General features: G+C 40.3%; 1 protein-coding gene across 1 annotated transcript; it reads right to left on the minus strand.

Moving 5' to 3' along the window:
* Positions 1-2,000: 2,000 nt before the first annotated feature.
* sirt6 (sirtuin 6) lies at positions 2,001-15,091 on the minus strand. Its single transcript, XM_017422114.3, has 8 exons — positions 14,908-15,091; positions 13,652-13,779; positions 12,053-12,235; positions 9,917-9,976; positions 7,589-7,684; positions 7,410-7,490; positions 4,762-4,885; positions 2,001-3,729 (listed from the first exon to the last, which is right to left on the minus strand). Exons 1-8 carry the CDS (start codon positions 14,971-14,973, stop codon positions 3,415-3,417), a joined length of 1,053 nt encoding a protein of 350 aa, XP_017277603.1. The 5' UTR covers positions 14,974-15,091; the 3' UTR covers positions 2,001-3,414.
* Between the last annotated feature and the right edge of the window lie 815 nt (positions 15,092-15,906).

Genomic DNA, 15,906 nt, shown 5'->3' on the forward strand with positions numbered 1-15,906 from the left:
GTAAAATGTAAATGAAAACTGAATGCAACAGTCTGGATGACAGTTCCTCTGTGAACAAGAGTCCATCAGGGATCGGTCGTTAGGCTGACGGTGCTCTGTTTGCATGAGAACAACGAGTTTCAGGCGCCACCAGCAGCTGGTTGGTTCACGATGTGAAGCTGCTGCTTATAAGGCCGAGTTCGCCTGCAGCTCCTCAGACTGAAGAAATGTTGTTGTGGATAAAAAGACAAAAAGTTTCAGCAAACAAGAAGCCATCCAGAGGACCCGACTCCACCTTGTTAGGTTTATCGACCGGCATTTTTGAGCGTGCATCAGGACATTCTCCGAGCCCCGTGAAGCTAATAAAACCAGCCGTTAGGACATTTTGAGACGTGACCTTATTTTTTTTCCCCTAAAACTGGTACAATTTCTTAGTTTAAACATTTGAGATGTTTACTGGGTTCCAGTGTGAGTAAATATGGGTTTAGTTTAGCAAATTATTGTGTTCTGTTTAGGTTCTTTTTAAAATTTTACACAATGTCCCAGTTTTGTTTTTTTGGTTAGAATTAGCTTGGACTTACAGGGAAACTATTCAGAGCTTTTACTGATAAAACAGGTCATTTTTGATGTCTTTGTGAAGCTAGACATTAATTTTCAGTGAGAGGAACAAACTGTATTTAGGTTTCTCAAATAAGTTTTTTCCAAGGCTGATTCTTTTGTTGGTGTTTTTTTCTCCTCATGTTTATCTTGTCCACAGCTCTGAACCTTTGACAGCAATTATAACCTCAGCCTTCCTGCTCGGAGATTTGCTCAAGGTTATAAATGCTGAATGGGGATCGTCTGTAAACAGGCAGAGACCCAGCCTCTCTTTGCTCCTATGTCTTGTTGTGGCAGCCACGTTTAGTGTCTTTTGACAGTCTGTATCTTGGAGTTATGACCTCAGCGGCACCTTTCTGTTTGTCGTCCTCACTTACCTTAAAAGCTTCGACGTAATGATCGTGAAACTTCTTCCAGAAAGCACGAGCCACCACCCTGCACTGCTTCAGCAGGGCTCGCGTTAAATGTTTAATGAGCCGCGCTTGCTTTCCTCCAGACAGAGCACTTTGATTTTCCAACGCAAGACCTTGATTCTGGTTTAGAAACAAACAAAAAGAATCAGCTTTTGATAAACTTTCAGCTCCAGACAGGCTCTTGCTGCCTGGCTTCTCGTGGTCCCTCTTGTCCCCGCAGCTCTTTCTCTGCAGGCCTCTGAGGCAGATTTTCTGACCAAAAAAACTTATTAGAAGACTGCACGGTTTATTTTTATAGCTCACTGATGCTTCACAGATTTGATGCTGATGCCTCTTCATCTCGTCTCCAGACTGCATCATCAGCAGAGTTTTTCAGAAAGGTTTTCTACTGAACTACTCAACCGGACACAAATTAAAATTTAGAGGTTTAGAAAATATGCCTGTCAGAGGAAAAGAAAAAAAACAGATAAATCCCTCCACAGGAGTCCTGATGACATCCTTAGAGATTATTTGAAACAGAGCAAAAATGATGCTCATTGGGCTGATAAAGGCTATGAATTTATCGCTAATCTGCCTAATCTACTTATCCGCGGCCAGGAGTGTTTGACCAAGAATCACTCCGAGAGCAGCTCACACTGAGTGATGCAGAAAAACCCCCCAGAGGACTTAAAGCGCCCAGAGGTCATGTGAGGAAACCCACCGACATCCTGGAGTTGAATCTGTCCTGAACGACCGAATGAGCCGAAACTCCATCAAGCAGAAACGTCGCTGAAGCTATTTCAGGACATAGGAATCGATTATTTTTGGCAGCTCCGAAATGCTGAACCGTTTTCTTGAATAAATAAATGACCGAGCACGGTATCCGTAAAATCTGCCGTGTTAGAGCGGGACAACTGCAAGGACTTCTGTTCTTTTTAAACAACAATAAGCTAAAAATGATCAGAAACTGTTCATGTAAGAAATGCTTAGATGATAAAACCTTGATGTGAACAAATCAAGTCAGACAGCAGATGTTTTTCAGTATAAAATCATTCAAATACAATATATCATCTCGCCAGACAGTCCAACATTTTTACAAATAATACAAAAGAGGTATGTCTCAGGGTCTGAGTTAAAGTGTGGCAACTTTTCTCACCGGTCTAATCAGAGCAGACCTGATTAAAGCAGGTAATTTGTTGATAAAGAAGATAAATGAAGTTAGGACTTTGTATTGACCCATTTCCAATTAGGACATCTTTCTGTGTGTGTAGTAGCTGCGTTTTCTTGCTCTAACGCTTGTTCCTTCTGTTTGGAGAAATAAATCCTGTCCTGAACCACAGGATTCGAAGTGAAGAACTGTGTAATCCAAAAGGTGTAAAGGTGTCTAAAAGTAGTTGTGAGATTTTTCAGATTGGATTTATTTTAAGGCGGCAGCAGTCCACTTTGTTCGTGGCCTCACTCGGACTAGCCGTTAGCTCATCAATCTGATCTTCCAAACTGAGGTGGTTCAAAGAGCCATCTATGTACAGCAGGTCAGATATTTGTTGTTCGTGACATTTTCACACTGAGCCACTTTAAAAGATCCGAACGGGCTCATAAAAAAAAGGTGCAGACAGACAAACACCTGTCCCAAAGCCACATTTACATCTTACAGGAACAAAACCTTTTTCCTATTTCCTGAAACTACAATTAGCCACGTGATACACAAGTAAAAGCGAAGTTAATATTCATAAAATATTAGTGTTTATTACCAAAATGTGCTAATATTTACAGCATAAAATGTAAAAACAAGTTTTTGTTTTCTGAAGAAATATTTTCCCCCACCTCGGCTACAAAGTTCTGCTCCTAGAAAAACCCAACTATGATTCCAAAAACCCACCATGACCTAAAATCCTTCTGACTCACTGTACGCACTGTGGCTACGATTCTGTCTGACACGGAGAATCTGGCTTGATATTCCTTTTCATAATGTATCAAACCAAGGAGACTTAAAAGGCGAGATCTGCAGGGACAAGATCTGGAGCACAAGCTATAAATATTAACAAGGTGCAGCAATCTTACACACCTTATTAACGACTTGAACTCTAACGACGTGCTCCAGATCTCATCCGGCTGTCCTCTGAAAGACCCAGTCCAATAAAGCTTCGTTTACATCGTTATCTGTGTAACCAGGAGTGTTGTTTTTTTTCTTCCCCTTTTTGTTTGTTTTAGGAAAAAACATGATTTCCAAACAAGCTTCCAATTTGTGAGGCTTCATCTGAGTACGTTTCACATCGCTGCTCGTCGTAGCTGTGGAGGGAAGCGCCAGATCAACCAAATCAGAGGAGTTTCTGCTCCAGGCGGCACAGAAACAAGCTCCGTCCTCGATCGTCGGGCTCATCGCCTTCAGCTGTGTGGTTTCTTTCCGGACGGGTTAACTCGGCGTGAGGGCGAAGCCCCCCCGAGGTTATTTATCTTTGTTCGTCTCCTGTGACAGGTCGGCTCGCTCTCTCTTTACAGAAACTGCCTCCTCCTCCTCTTTGACGCCCTCAACCTCGGTTGTGTCTCTTTTTCTCTCCTCCTTAATGTCTTCCTCCTTCACCTTCTGCTTTTTGGGAACGATGCGCGGTGGCTTCACGTCAGCCGTGGGCTCAGACGGCACCGTGGAGCTCTCACAGACGGTCGGTCCCTCCCACTTTGGGATTTCTACACCCAGCGCCTCCATCAGCAGCTTCATGACCTCGTCCACGTAGCCATGGATGCGCAGGTGGGCGTGTTTGTCCTCCGAGACAGAAAAAGACAGTATTACAAATCAAGCTTTCTGAGGGTTCTTTTAGTCAAACTTCAAAATTTATAAAACAAACAGACCCTTTTCACATCTACTTTCATTAATTTGTTATTAAAAACAACAAACGGGACACATCCCATTATTTCTCTAATTTTGGATTCATGTCAGAGTTCCCTGTTTGAGTCTGAATGCAACGAACAGACCTGAAAATGATAATTATCCCTCCGATGATGGCCTCCACCGCAATCACTTACCTAATGAAATGTTTTCTGTGAGTAATTAGAAGTCTGAAAAGCGTTAAAGAGTTGGCGGAAACTGGAATGCAAATGGCGGAGCTAATTAGAGACTCTGGGTTTGATTCCTTGTGTGAAGCAAAGACGGCGGATCGATTTTGGTTTTTGTCCAGCACCTGCAGAGGCGCCGAAGCCGCGGTAGCTGCGGACGTGGCTTCAGCATCGAAAAAAAAAAAAAACGCCTTTAAAACCTTGAATGTTTTGAGTTGTTTAGGGCATGTGTCGCTTATAATTAGGCTTACTGTCCACATTTCACGGTAACTACAATTTAACTGTTTTATCAGCAATAAAACATCCCGATTTAAAAAGCATAATGGAAGGCCCTGACAAGTAGATGACTGTTTTCAATTTACTGTACGATAACTTGAACAAAAATATGATTGCACTGTAGAAAAACAAAATCCCATGGTCTAATTACTTTGATTAAAAAACAAAACAACTAATAATGCTTCCACTGGAATATTTGGGAAAAAAACTGGACTTTAAACTTCTGAAGCTTGGCTCTTAACTGAGATTTTAAATGTAGTTGAAGTCTGCCTCAAGTGGCCTTTTGAGAAACTGCACTTTGGCGCTTTTGCATTGGCCTGATTTTTCCGGTCTGGAGGCTCCTGCTTGGAAATAGCTGTGTAAGAATAAAAGAGCACCTGTGCATTTACAAAATGTTTGTTTAAAACATCACTTCAAATAAGTGAAGCGTTTCCTAGATGAACACGTGGCTGCTGATGACACTCACATGTTTGGTAGGCTGCAGGTTGACTATTACCACCTTCCCTCCTTTGCGCTTTGTGAGGAGTGGGAGGTCCCCGCTGGGTTTGATCTGCATGGACGTGCCCAGAGTCAGCGCCAGGTCTGCTCGTCTGCAAGCCAACAGATAGGATCAAAATCAGGCGGAAATGGGGAAATGTGCCTCTCCTTTGACATCTTTCAGATTCCTCAAGGGCAGCTCATACATGTGGGGGTGTGCATGAAAGTCGGGAGTGAAGAATGGCAGTATCTGAGCAAGTCGGGCTTCCAGCGGATTTAATGAATTTTAGTTTGACTGCATGGCTAAACAGTAAAATCTCCTCTGCGAATAATTTTTTGACATGTTCAGCATAAACTAAGAGAAAGCTCAGCAATTACGGCAGAGATGCTTGTTTACAGAATGGTAAACTGTATCTGCAGAGACGGACAGCAGTTGGGTCATCACGTGAAAGGTTTTGGTCTCAGGATTCAGAGCGGCAGTGGTGTGTCCAGTCAGCTTTCTTTGGCATGTGTGAATTACAGAGCAGGTATCAGGAGGACAGCTTATTATTTTGTTGCTGCTGCTAAAGCCACTACTGATGGAAAAATACAAACCTGTCACTTTAGTGAGTCCTTTTGATTTAAAGGTATTTCTATCTGTGAGCAGGAAACAGTACGTCACTTCTGCAGCTCTGAGTGGAACAAAAAAATGTTGTCAGATTGAAAAAAATTAAAAAAAATGAGACTTTATTTCACTTGAAGACAAAGTCTCCACACTCACTGTTTTCAGCTGAGGCGTAACAGTTTTCGTGTGGCAAAGCTGACTTACTGCACATTTCTTTGTGCTTCTTTCCTAATGACATGTCAGCGTTGTAAAAGAAGGACCAGGAAGCCTGTTCGTTCCCGCTGAAGTGCCTCAGACTGCTCAGTAACTCGTCTTTCTGACGCTCGGCTTCTTTGAGCTTGTTTTCTGAATATAATCAATATAGAGCAGGGGAAAGAAAATTCAGCAGGAAGTACAGGCAGCGTTGTCATCAGTGAGAGGTTTGGTCACATTTTAGATTCAGTAATGTTCCACGGAGGAGAGATTTGGTCGTTTAGGAAGCCAGTTTTGCAAAATTAAGCTTTAGTGATTTCAATATAAGCATTTTATCTCACATCATCTGTCATGAGGGAGAGTTTCTTTTACAGCTAAGGGGAGCGGTGTCTAGAGTTTAAAACAAACAACTGAGCCAGAGTAAGCCACACTCTGTTGTAGTTAGAGCTGTACAAATTTCATAAGGTCAGAAGGCCTTGTTTTCAAGTTTCACTGCTGAGGAAAAACAACTCAGAGGATATGATGCAGTGGGTGACGTAACAGTTTCGTCCAGTTTTTGTGTATTTATACGTTTTGCCCACATTTCAGAAAACCTCTACAGTGATACAGGTCAACAAAATGTCCCTTCAGTATAACGCTGCATGCATTTTTCAGATATAAAGGTGAGAAGCCCCATTTATAAATGATTAAAAGTGAAAACTTTTGTCTACAGAAAGAAGAGTTGGGTAGCAGTAACTTATGGATTTTTTACACTGTTTTGTTTTTATTTGACATGGGATTTGCCATGCTTTTATGAACTCTGAGAACACGTTTTGCCATGGGTTTTATTTCTCTAAGGGTAATTAGTCAAACCTTTTGAATTGCATTGAATTCTGCCTTTAAGCTTATGTCTCATTTCTTCGTCATACTGGACTTGAACTGATCACAAAATGAATGCCCTTTTAAAGTGAATTAAATAGCGTGATAATTAAAAAGAAACCTTTGAAAGAAAGGTAAAAAAAAAAGACTAAAACGCAAGAAATTGAGTCTTCTGCTAAAGCACTCAGGATAACCATGACCTTGATGACTGAGAGTCTGTACATACACTTTATGAGCTAAAGCTTTTTCTCTGACAGCGTGGCTAATGCAGTCCCTCCATGGCTGGAGCCTTTTATCGTACACCTCAGTAAAACTATAACGGGCTTCCTGGATGCATTTCTGTTTCTGTAGCAACTTGCACGCCTCGCTCAGAAGAGCAAAGCGCCTTAAAGGAAGCAAACGCGTCCAGTTTAAGTCCGACCACGAGCAACATCCAGCATTCAGTTAACCTGCAGTCAAACAATAAATCAGCTTCGAATAATACGCTGTTATTTCTCACGCTTTTTTCCTCGCCACATATGAACAATTCAGAGTTCAAGGGTCGGTGCTCCAAATCTCCTCCCTGCAATTTAAATGGTAATTAAGCATTTATTATGTGCCAGCAGATGAAGGTGACACACGTGCATTCAGTTCTTCTTGCTGCTCAGCAAACACGCAGGAAGCTTTTGTGGCTGAAGGAATGAAGGCAAATGTTCAGAAGGAAACATTAAAGAAGCCTGAGATGCATACAGAATCCCCCCCCCCCCCCCCAAAAAAAAAAAAAAGGTTTTCACATAAAGCAAAACAAGAAAACTGTCACTAAAGCGGCGGAGAGCTCAAACGAATCAGCTCGACGCCTCGTTTTACATTTTTTCGTTTCACAGAACCGCTGTCGTTCGGCGTGGGATGAAACAGAGATGTTGGAAGAAATGAGCGCAGGAGAGCGAAGGGACTGCGTGTTCCTCGGGTATAAAGGCAGGTGATGAAACGGGCGTTCGTCCTACCTGCTTGCATCATCTGCTCTGTTCAGATCTCTGTCAGGAAGAGCATCCTCCCAGTCCAGAATGGTGCTGATCAGCTTTCCTCTTTTTGTGATTAAAAATAAACAAGTCAGTAAGTGATGATAAACTGTTTGTTTTCTTAAATCAAATTTACAAATAGGCAAGCCAGTGCATGTGTTTACCTGCAGGCCCTCAGCCCTCTGGACCGCACCACTTCACAGTGACGCCCTGTCGGTTTCAGACCCATCACGCCGATCACCTTCTCTCTGACGTACTGCCTGGAAAACCACAAATCCCCAAAGTTTAACACTTGAATGCATCCGAAGCCATTTCCTCCACCTTCAGGAGAGGAAAAAAAGCAGTTTCACAAGCTCCAATGTGACATCTATATATACACTCAGAAACAGACAAACCAGTCGAAGCTCACGCGTTCTTCACATCAAAAACAATCTGCTACATCGCTCTTTGAGGACAAACAAGGACTTTTTTCGCAGCTGCGGAGCTGTTTAAACGCACATCTGTTCTTCAGGCCCGACTTCCACTTTCACTCATCATTAAACTATTGATTGAAACGACTGAAGCCACTGATGGGGAAAACGAAAGCCACTCCGGAGTCCTTGGGAGCATTTTGCGATAATGAGTCTGCATTAACCTTTTGGAAATTCTCCTTTGGAAAAAGGGTGCATTGTTTTGCAGGGTGTTATAAACAAATCCAGAGTTAATTTAGCATTAATTATGATGATGCTCTGAGTGTGCAGAGAAAGCGTGGCACACACCATCACGCCTTTGATGTGTGCGGCAGCTTTTGTTTATTACAGGCGGGTTTCTGCTGCAGAGTAAGCTTCAGCCCCTCTGAGCTTTTACCCAAGTAGCACATAAATATTAACAAGTATGCTCTTTTTTTTCCATTCTTTGTAAAGATGTTTTTAATCCTTGTGCTATCTAATGTTTAACAAACAGACACGATGCCGTCTTTGCCCTACAAAAAAACCTGGATAAATCCTTGTGGGGAGAAGGCAGAGCGGGCCGTGCTGACACAAACAATCACAACACGCAAAAAAGCTACCGAAGCGACTGAACAGTAACCCAGCCTACGTTCTGCATGTTTTATGTAACGTATTTTAGCTGCGCTTGGCTCTTTGCTGACTAAAGAAGCGGAGCTAATAAAAAAATAAAACAGTGGAGGACAGGAACTCTTGAGCGGGGAAATATTGGACCCAGTTCTCCTCGATTTAGTTACAATTTAATGAAATGTCTGAGACATGTTTGGTCAAAATACTACAATGACAGATTACAGGAGCCCTCCTTTAAAACATCTGCCGTCGCACTTTTGGTTTCTGTAGCCGAATTGAAGAAGTGGAAGGAGACAGAGCCAGCTGGGAGCACGGAGCACCTCTACAAGGAAAATATCAGACTGGTAACTTCAGTCTCAAAATGCTTGCGTTTCCCTTTTCTGCAGATCAGACAGGTTGGAGGGGTGGTACTCTCTTTAGTACAAACACAACACCTCAGAGAGAAACATTAAATATTCTGTTACAGCTACGTTTAATAAAACCTCTTCCCTCTGCCTTATATCAAGGTAGGTAGGTAGGTAGGTACATTTATTTATCAAGGCTAAAGTTAAGAACTTCACCTTCTACAGACGATGCTTTTTCCCCATTTTGATGGCTGCTTTTGTAATGATAAGAGGTCAGATTTCCTGGTCTAAAGCTCGGGTGGCAGCTTGTTCGTGTGTATTTTTCCACAGAAAGACATCTCTCCAAATAAAGCAGATGTGGGCATCTTTTTTTTTAAGGAATCCAAGGAGCACACAATGAACCGAACCACGTGAACAGAATGCAGCGCTCCGTTTTACGCAGAACATCTTTAAAGCCTCATTGTCGGGGAAAGGCTGATTTGTAGACGGCTGACCTATTTTGTTAAAAGTATTGTTCCGGGCAGCTTTAATGGGAGACATTTTGAGGCAGTAATGACAACTTTGCAGTGTAAAGTTAGCATGTTTAGTCAAAAAATATCTCAGTTTTGTACTTCTTAAACCCATCAAAACTGTCTTGACTGACTGGATGTACTGTCAAAATGAATTTACTCTTGTGACAAACTATTTAAATGTGTGCTCATTATTGAAAATATGTATTTTTTTCACCTTTTGAAGTATTGATATTTAGTCTGATTCTGGGGTAACCTGGGAAATAAAACCTTAAGTTGTTATCTTTTAATTAGAAGCCATCAAGACCATTGGGAAGATAATCCAGGTGTCATTTCTGGATTTAGGGATGCATCTTCAGGCAAACTAAATCTTTCAGCTGTTATTCTGAACCTTATATACATTAGTAATTAAAGACGTTTGCCCTCTTAGCTGATGCTGTAATGTAACAGAAGCTGATATTTCTCAGTTTCTGAAGTCCCTTCAGACATGAAAATAAAAAAGTATTTTCTTTTACACTCTGCTCCCTTTAGGCTGAGTTTTATAATTAAACAGTGATCGTTTAGATCAGTGGGATTGAACATACCTGCCACACTTCTCACACTCCTCCACAAACATGTTTCCATGCAGCTCTGATAATTTATCCCTAAAGGGGGAAGAAGAAGAAAGGTTACAAAAGGCAGGAAGATGATAATTGAAAAACAAAACAAAATCAGCTTATTAAAGTAAATGTGTGAACTCTTCAGGAATGAATTTTCCACTCCGTCATTTTATGACGCTCGTGCTCTTAATAAATATTTCAAGCGTTCACTTGTGGATTAATCCCAACTAGTTTAGTCTACCATCTCGTCTGCTGTCTGCAATTTCCTCTGAGAAATGTTTCTTCAGTCTGACCTCATTCCAGAAAACCTGATTGAGGGAGGAGGAAGAGCTATTTAAATGGCTTCCAGGAAAAGCGAGCCCTCCAATGTGCGAAACGTCTGGCTGTAAACGTACAGAATAAGAAATTGGAGTCTCAGCCGTGGGCTCAGTTCAGTGTGGCTGAATAATCCTTAGACAGACCACACGTCTGCAGCGACGCCGAGCATTTCATTTCAGATTATCTGAGCGGCGGTGCAGCCTCGAATTCAAAACAATGAGTCACAACCCAACATTTATCGCTTCTCCATAGACCTCCTCACTCCCTCTCATTCAACTTCAAAGCACTCGGCAGAACGCCGTCAGTGAAATTTAAAGTGAAACAGACACTCCGGGTCAGAAATATCATTAGTTTCTGCCACTGTTCCACTGCTCTGCGCCCAAACTTTTAAAAGTTTAAAGGTTTTCTTTCTGCGGAGGTACTTTTCAGCTCTGCCCAAACGCTTTCAAACGAAATATAGGTCAGGGAGTATTCATGGCTAATTTATAATAAATAAATAAATGCAAGTTCATCTTTTTTTTTTTCAGTCTCCTGTTATGTATGAGGTGAGATGCTCCAGGTCAGATTTCTCTTCCGCAAGACCAAAGATTATTTTTTCTTTTCTTTAAGTTTGGCACCAGTGAACTTTATCCTGAATGTGTCTGAAGAGGAAAGCAGGACAGCAAAACGGCCACAGGTCAGGACTCGAACCCTGGCCAGGTGAGGAGCGATCATCCAAACGTGCTCGTGTCCGACTCCACGGCATCATGAAACCTCCACCACATTTTACTGTAAAGAAAGATGTTCTTCTTCTTCTTCTTTTTTTACCAATAAACAAACTGGTGAGCGAAAGTCTCAAAGAGCTTTACCCTTGAGGGATTTTTCTTTTAAAGGTGGTCGCCCGTTGAGGCTTTGCTCTGAGAGTGCAGGAGATGATTTAGGCTGAAAACACTAAAACTTCTCAATAACACAAAACAAAAGCGGTTAAAACGTGGATCTCAAAATTGTTGGGAACCATCTTTATAGCCTTTGTAATTGTTCCACTTTTATCATTAGAAATATTAAATATATATGCTTCCAGAAAGCTGTAGTTTGTTCTGAAGGAAACCCTCAAACAGAATTTCAATGTTCAGTTTAAGCACGGTGTTAATGTCTTTTATGATGTGTAAAAAACAAATACAAAAAAAAAAATCAAAATGGTCCCAGTAAATATAACCAGATATATTTATACTTTAATCAAAACATTTGGTTGAATATGGTTTTATTTATTTCTGCAGATAATCTGAGTTTTCACCCTTCAGTTCAGGATTGCTGATAATTTCAACCAGGACTGAATATGTTTACTTCTGAACAACAGTGCAGTAATAAAACATACTGGAAAGGTAAATTATAACTCATTAACACACAAATATTAACTTAATCATAAAATAGACAAACTAACACTACTTTCTCTGTTCAGATTTAAGGATGTTTAGTGGTATAATTGAAGCTCGAAACTCCTACATAAGTTTTCCCTTCCTATCATTTAGGTTATAATAAAAGTGTTCAATAAGAATGAATGAATGAGCCTCGCTTTGTCTGTGATGTGAGATATCATTTAAAAAAATATATTCATCATCTGTTGATATAACATGTTCGCTTTCATGTAAAAACAAAAAGAAATTATTTTCTTTGAGTAATTCTGCACAAATGAAAACAAAAATTGAAATAACTTGTCTTCCTTCTGCCATCAGGCTGAATGTTGATTCACAGGATAACTTCAGAGCTAAAACACCCCCTTGAGTTTAGGGGCGAGTTGAATGCTTTGCCACAGGCTGAGGTTACCTTGGGAAGCCTGATCGAACGTGCAGACCGTCCACATTCTGGCTGATGAGGTACTTGAGGTAGCCGGCCCTCTGCAGTCCCAGGAGGGCCATGTGAGTTAAACTGGGGCGGGCGTCTTCGAAAGTGGTGTCAAAGTGAGGTGACTCGCCCTTTTCTTCTAGAGTCCACACACCCTTGGGTCCCCTTGAAGAGAACACATGAAGGCGTTAGAAAGATTGGAGAGGTGGTCGTACTGCAGGCGGAGCGGAGGAAAAACACGTCTTGAGCTTGAGAAATGGAAAAAAAATGCTTTTAGACTGAAAATACTGAGTTTGCTGTTCACTCAGACAGAAGTATGAGGATTTAGGTGTCTGACAGGGCTGATGAGCGCGGCGGCGGACTCATCCGGCATCCTGCCAAGTTACTTTGAGAACAAACTTATCTCTATGCATCAGACGAGAGAACGCACACTGCACTGCCAGTCCTCAAATGCGGCTGCAACAGACTCATCTATCGCTTTTGGTTTGAACTTCCAACGACTCGATCTTTCATCTGCGGCGTGGTTTAATGCCTGCTCAGCGGAGACAGGTTCAAAGGCTCAGCAGCAGCGAGGCGTCGGACGGTAACAACGTCACGCATCACGTCATGTGACACAGAAAAACAGGCCGAGGGCAACAATACAAAGCTGGTAGATTTATATGCTTTGACGCTGCCCATCCTGTTAACCTGGGAACATAAACTTTCTCATATTTCTGTGTGCATTTAGCAGAGAATATAGTTTACATTAATGCAACTCGGATTTAACAATTAAGTATTTATCTATTTTAGATGAGTATAAATATAAAAATGTGCAATGATTTACAATCAAATCTATAATTTTTCTAAAGTAAACTGCTTCACTTCTTTGTTAAATACAAATAAAATTTCAGTTTTGTGTAGCAGCTGAGTATGAAGGTCTGTGGCTTCATTGGGCACAAAAACAAAGTAAAGCTTTATGTAATGATGGGAACCAAAAACATGCACTTTTTCAGCTCGATGTGATACAAAACAAGCAAACACCGCCCTCCTCTGCTGCACAGAGGTACTACAAAAAAATAAAATTCAACTTTTATTTTTTTTTAAATGAAAAGAAAAATGGGTCTGCACTCATGAGATTTGATTCTATTAAAGATGTAAATAAAAAAAACAAACGAGCTTCTTAGAAAACGACCAAGAGAGGGCTCGCTGAGCAGCTTTGATCAGTGGAAGGCACGTATCAAAGGGAAAACGCGCTGCAAAGCTTTTCTTCATTAAATCTGAATTAAAGCTCCTATCAACACCAAAAAACAGAGCTTTATCCGTTTTTATGCAACCTACTAAACCTTAACTCTAGTTGGCAAACACAGCAGGAGATGAATCCCAGTGAAGATCTAAACTAACACCAGCTCATCATTTGCTCACTCCAGATGTAGACTTTCGTCATCTGCAGGCGAGTGAGGGTTACAGTACACTTCTGCAGCTTACTTTTTGTTTTGGAGGATGTACAAAGTTTCCCCAAACAAATCAGTAATGACTAAATGAAAAAAATTAGAAATGATCTGATTGTTTCTGAATTGTGTGGTGGTCCTGAGTGCGTCTCACCTGAAGTCGGGGATGCCTGCCGAGGTGCTAATTCCAGCTCCAGAGTGGACAACCAAGTACTGAGCTTCTTTAATCAGCTGAGCGAGCGCTTCCACCTTTACTTTCAACTCCTCGGGAGTATCAAACGTCTGCCACAGAGCAGAAAACACAATCTTCAACACCCGCCACGAAGAATATAAGCTTCACTTTAACTCAAACCAAAATATGATACAGGATGCATAATTTCATATAACCTTACTATTGTATTGTAAATATAAAAAGGATCGGGAAAACATTCAAAGATTTAGCTTTTTAAAATGTAAAGACTTTAATAAAACTGTTAAGAGTTTAAAAACAGAAGTATCTGGTCATAATCAGCTCTTGAAATGAGTTAAACCCAGCCTTAAATCTACAACACCTGACAAATTTTGACCCACTCTCTGTACATTTTTATTTCAGTTCTTTGAGGTTTTTATGCAGCATTTGTTAAATGAACATCTTAGTTAAGGTCCCAACTAAACAATCAACTAGATTAAAGCCTGAACTTTGACCAGAACATATTAATACACCGATGATTCATTTCTTTTTTTAGATATTTTGATGTAGAAGTCCTGGTGCATTTGAGAGCTTGCCACAATGCCCACACTTGACAAAACTGGCAAATGTTTGACTTGTGAATCCTCTTTGTCACTCGTTGTGAAACTCTTTCATTAAAATACACCTGGATGTTTAAAACCAGCACACTAACAGAAGCGTTCGGACTGATGACTTTAAATCACAGTGTATGGCTGCAACTTACTCATTTAATTCTTCTGAACACATCAAGGGTAGAAATTTAATTTACTTTTGCATTTTGACATTTTATTGTTATTATTATTATTATTACAATGAATCATTTGTGTTAAAGTCCTGATGATATATACACAACCTGAAAATAGAAACAAATTGTAATTGTATGACTGCACTCCAAGTGGAGAGTTTATCACATCAAACATGGAGAATGGGAATGTTACAATTTCATATAACACCCACAAACAAAAACATTCCCCGACGCCTTTATGCCTGACAATATCTGTAATACTATTACTGTTACTCGTGCCAACAAATACATCCATACAAATACTGCACAATGTACAAAGAGGGCCTGCTCTTTAATCAGTGTCTTTGCATTGGCTTCCTACCAGAAACCAATCAGTTTAGCCCTAATGAAAGAAATGATGCTAAGCTAACTACCTGTTTGAAGAGCTCTTTGAGAGCTAAAAACATTGATATTTTACCTCAGGTAGGCCGCAGACACCTTTATCTGCGTAAGGCGAGAGCCCAGCAGCATAGTTCACAGACATAACTTTCGTTGGTTGTCTTTATTTTTTGTTCTGGAAACTGTTCATGTATCTTCTAGCAGCGTTTTTCTTCCAGCCAGGTTTATGCTGTTTCCTCTTCGTGACGTCATCATCGAGCGTCCACGTATGCTGCGTTTTGTGTAATCGGGAAATTATAATACTCAACTTACGCTCCGCTTTTAAGCAACTCAGACTTGTGGCAAAAAACGTATTTTAGGAGCGTTTTTTGGGTAAAAATACAAATACAACATTGTTATGCAATAAACCGCAAATTCTTCAAAATAAGCGTGAAAATATATTTATGATATTATACATCTAAAGTAACAAAATAATAAGATCTTACTGCACAAAAACGCCTCTGCATCTTAATACTTAGCAGATAAATAAATTCCTGCTGAAAATGTAACAACACTTGCATGTTACATGCTTATGTTGCAACTAATGACTGTTTCTGTTTTCATTATAGATACAGTAAATCTTTTTTTTTTCTAATCAATAAAAGAATAACCAGACCTCAAAATAATACAACCAAAATGGCTTTGTCCACCAAGAACTCAAATATCTAAATGAGCAAAATTTGAGGGAAAAGAAGTTTGAACATTAGAAGAGGTATAACTGCATTTTCCCTCATTTTGCTTGTCAACAACCCCTAAACAACTGTCAGAGTATTTAAGTTATTTAAGTTTTGCTTGGTAAATCAGGCATTTCAGCTCTACTGCCACATTGACTTGCGCGCATGAAGTGCTTTAAGTTTTATAATAAATAAAGAAATAAAGCTGTATAACATCTACCTGTGATCATACAGGTGCTGGTCATAAAATTAGAATATCATGAAAAAGTAGATTGATTTCAGTAATTCCATTTAAAAAGTGAAACTTGTATATTATATTCATACATTACATACAAACTCATATATTTCAAATGTTTATTTCATTT

Source organism: Kryptolebias marmoratus, linkage group LG20 (assembly GCF_001649575.2).
Source record: "Kryptolebias marmoratus isolate JLee-2015 linkage group LG20, ASM164957v2, whole genome shotgun sequence".
Taxonomy (NCBI): Eukaryota; Metazoa; Chordata; class Actinopteri; order Cyprinodontiformes; family Rivulidae; genus Kryptolebias; species Kryptolebias marmoratus.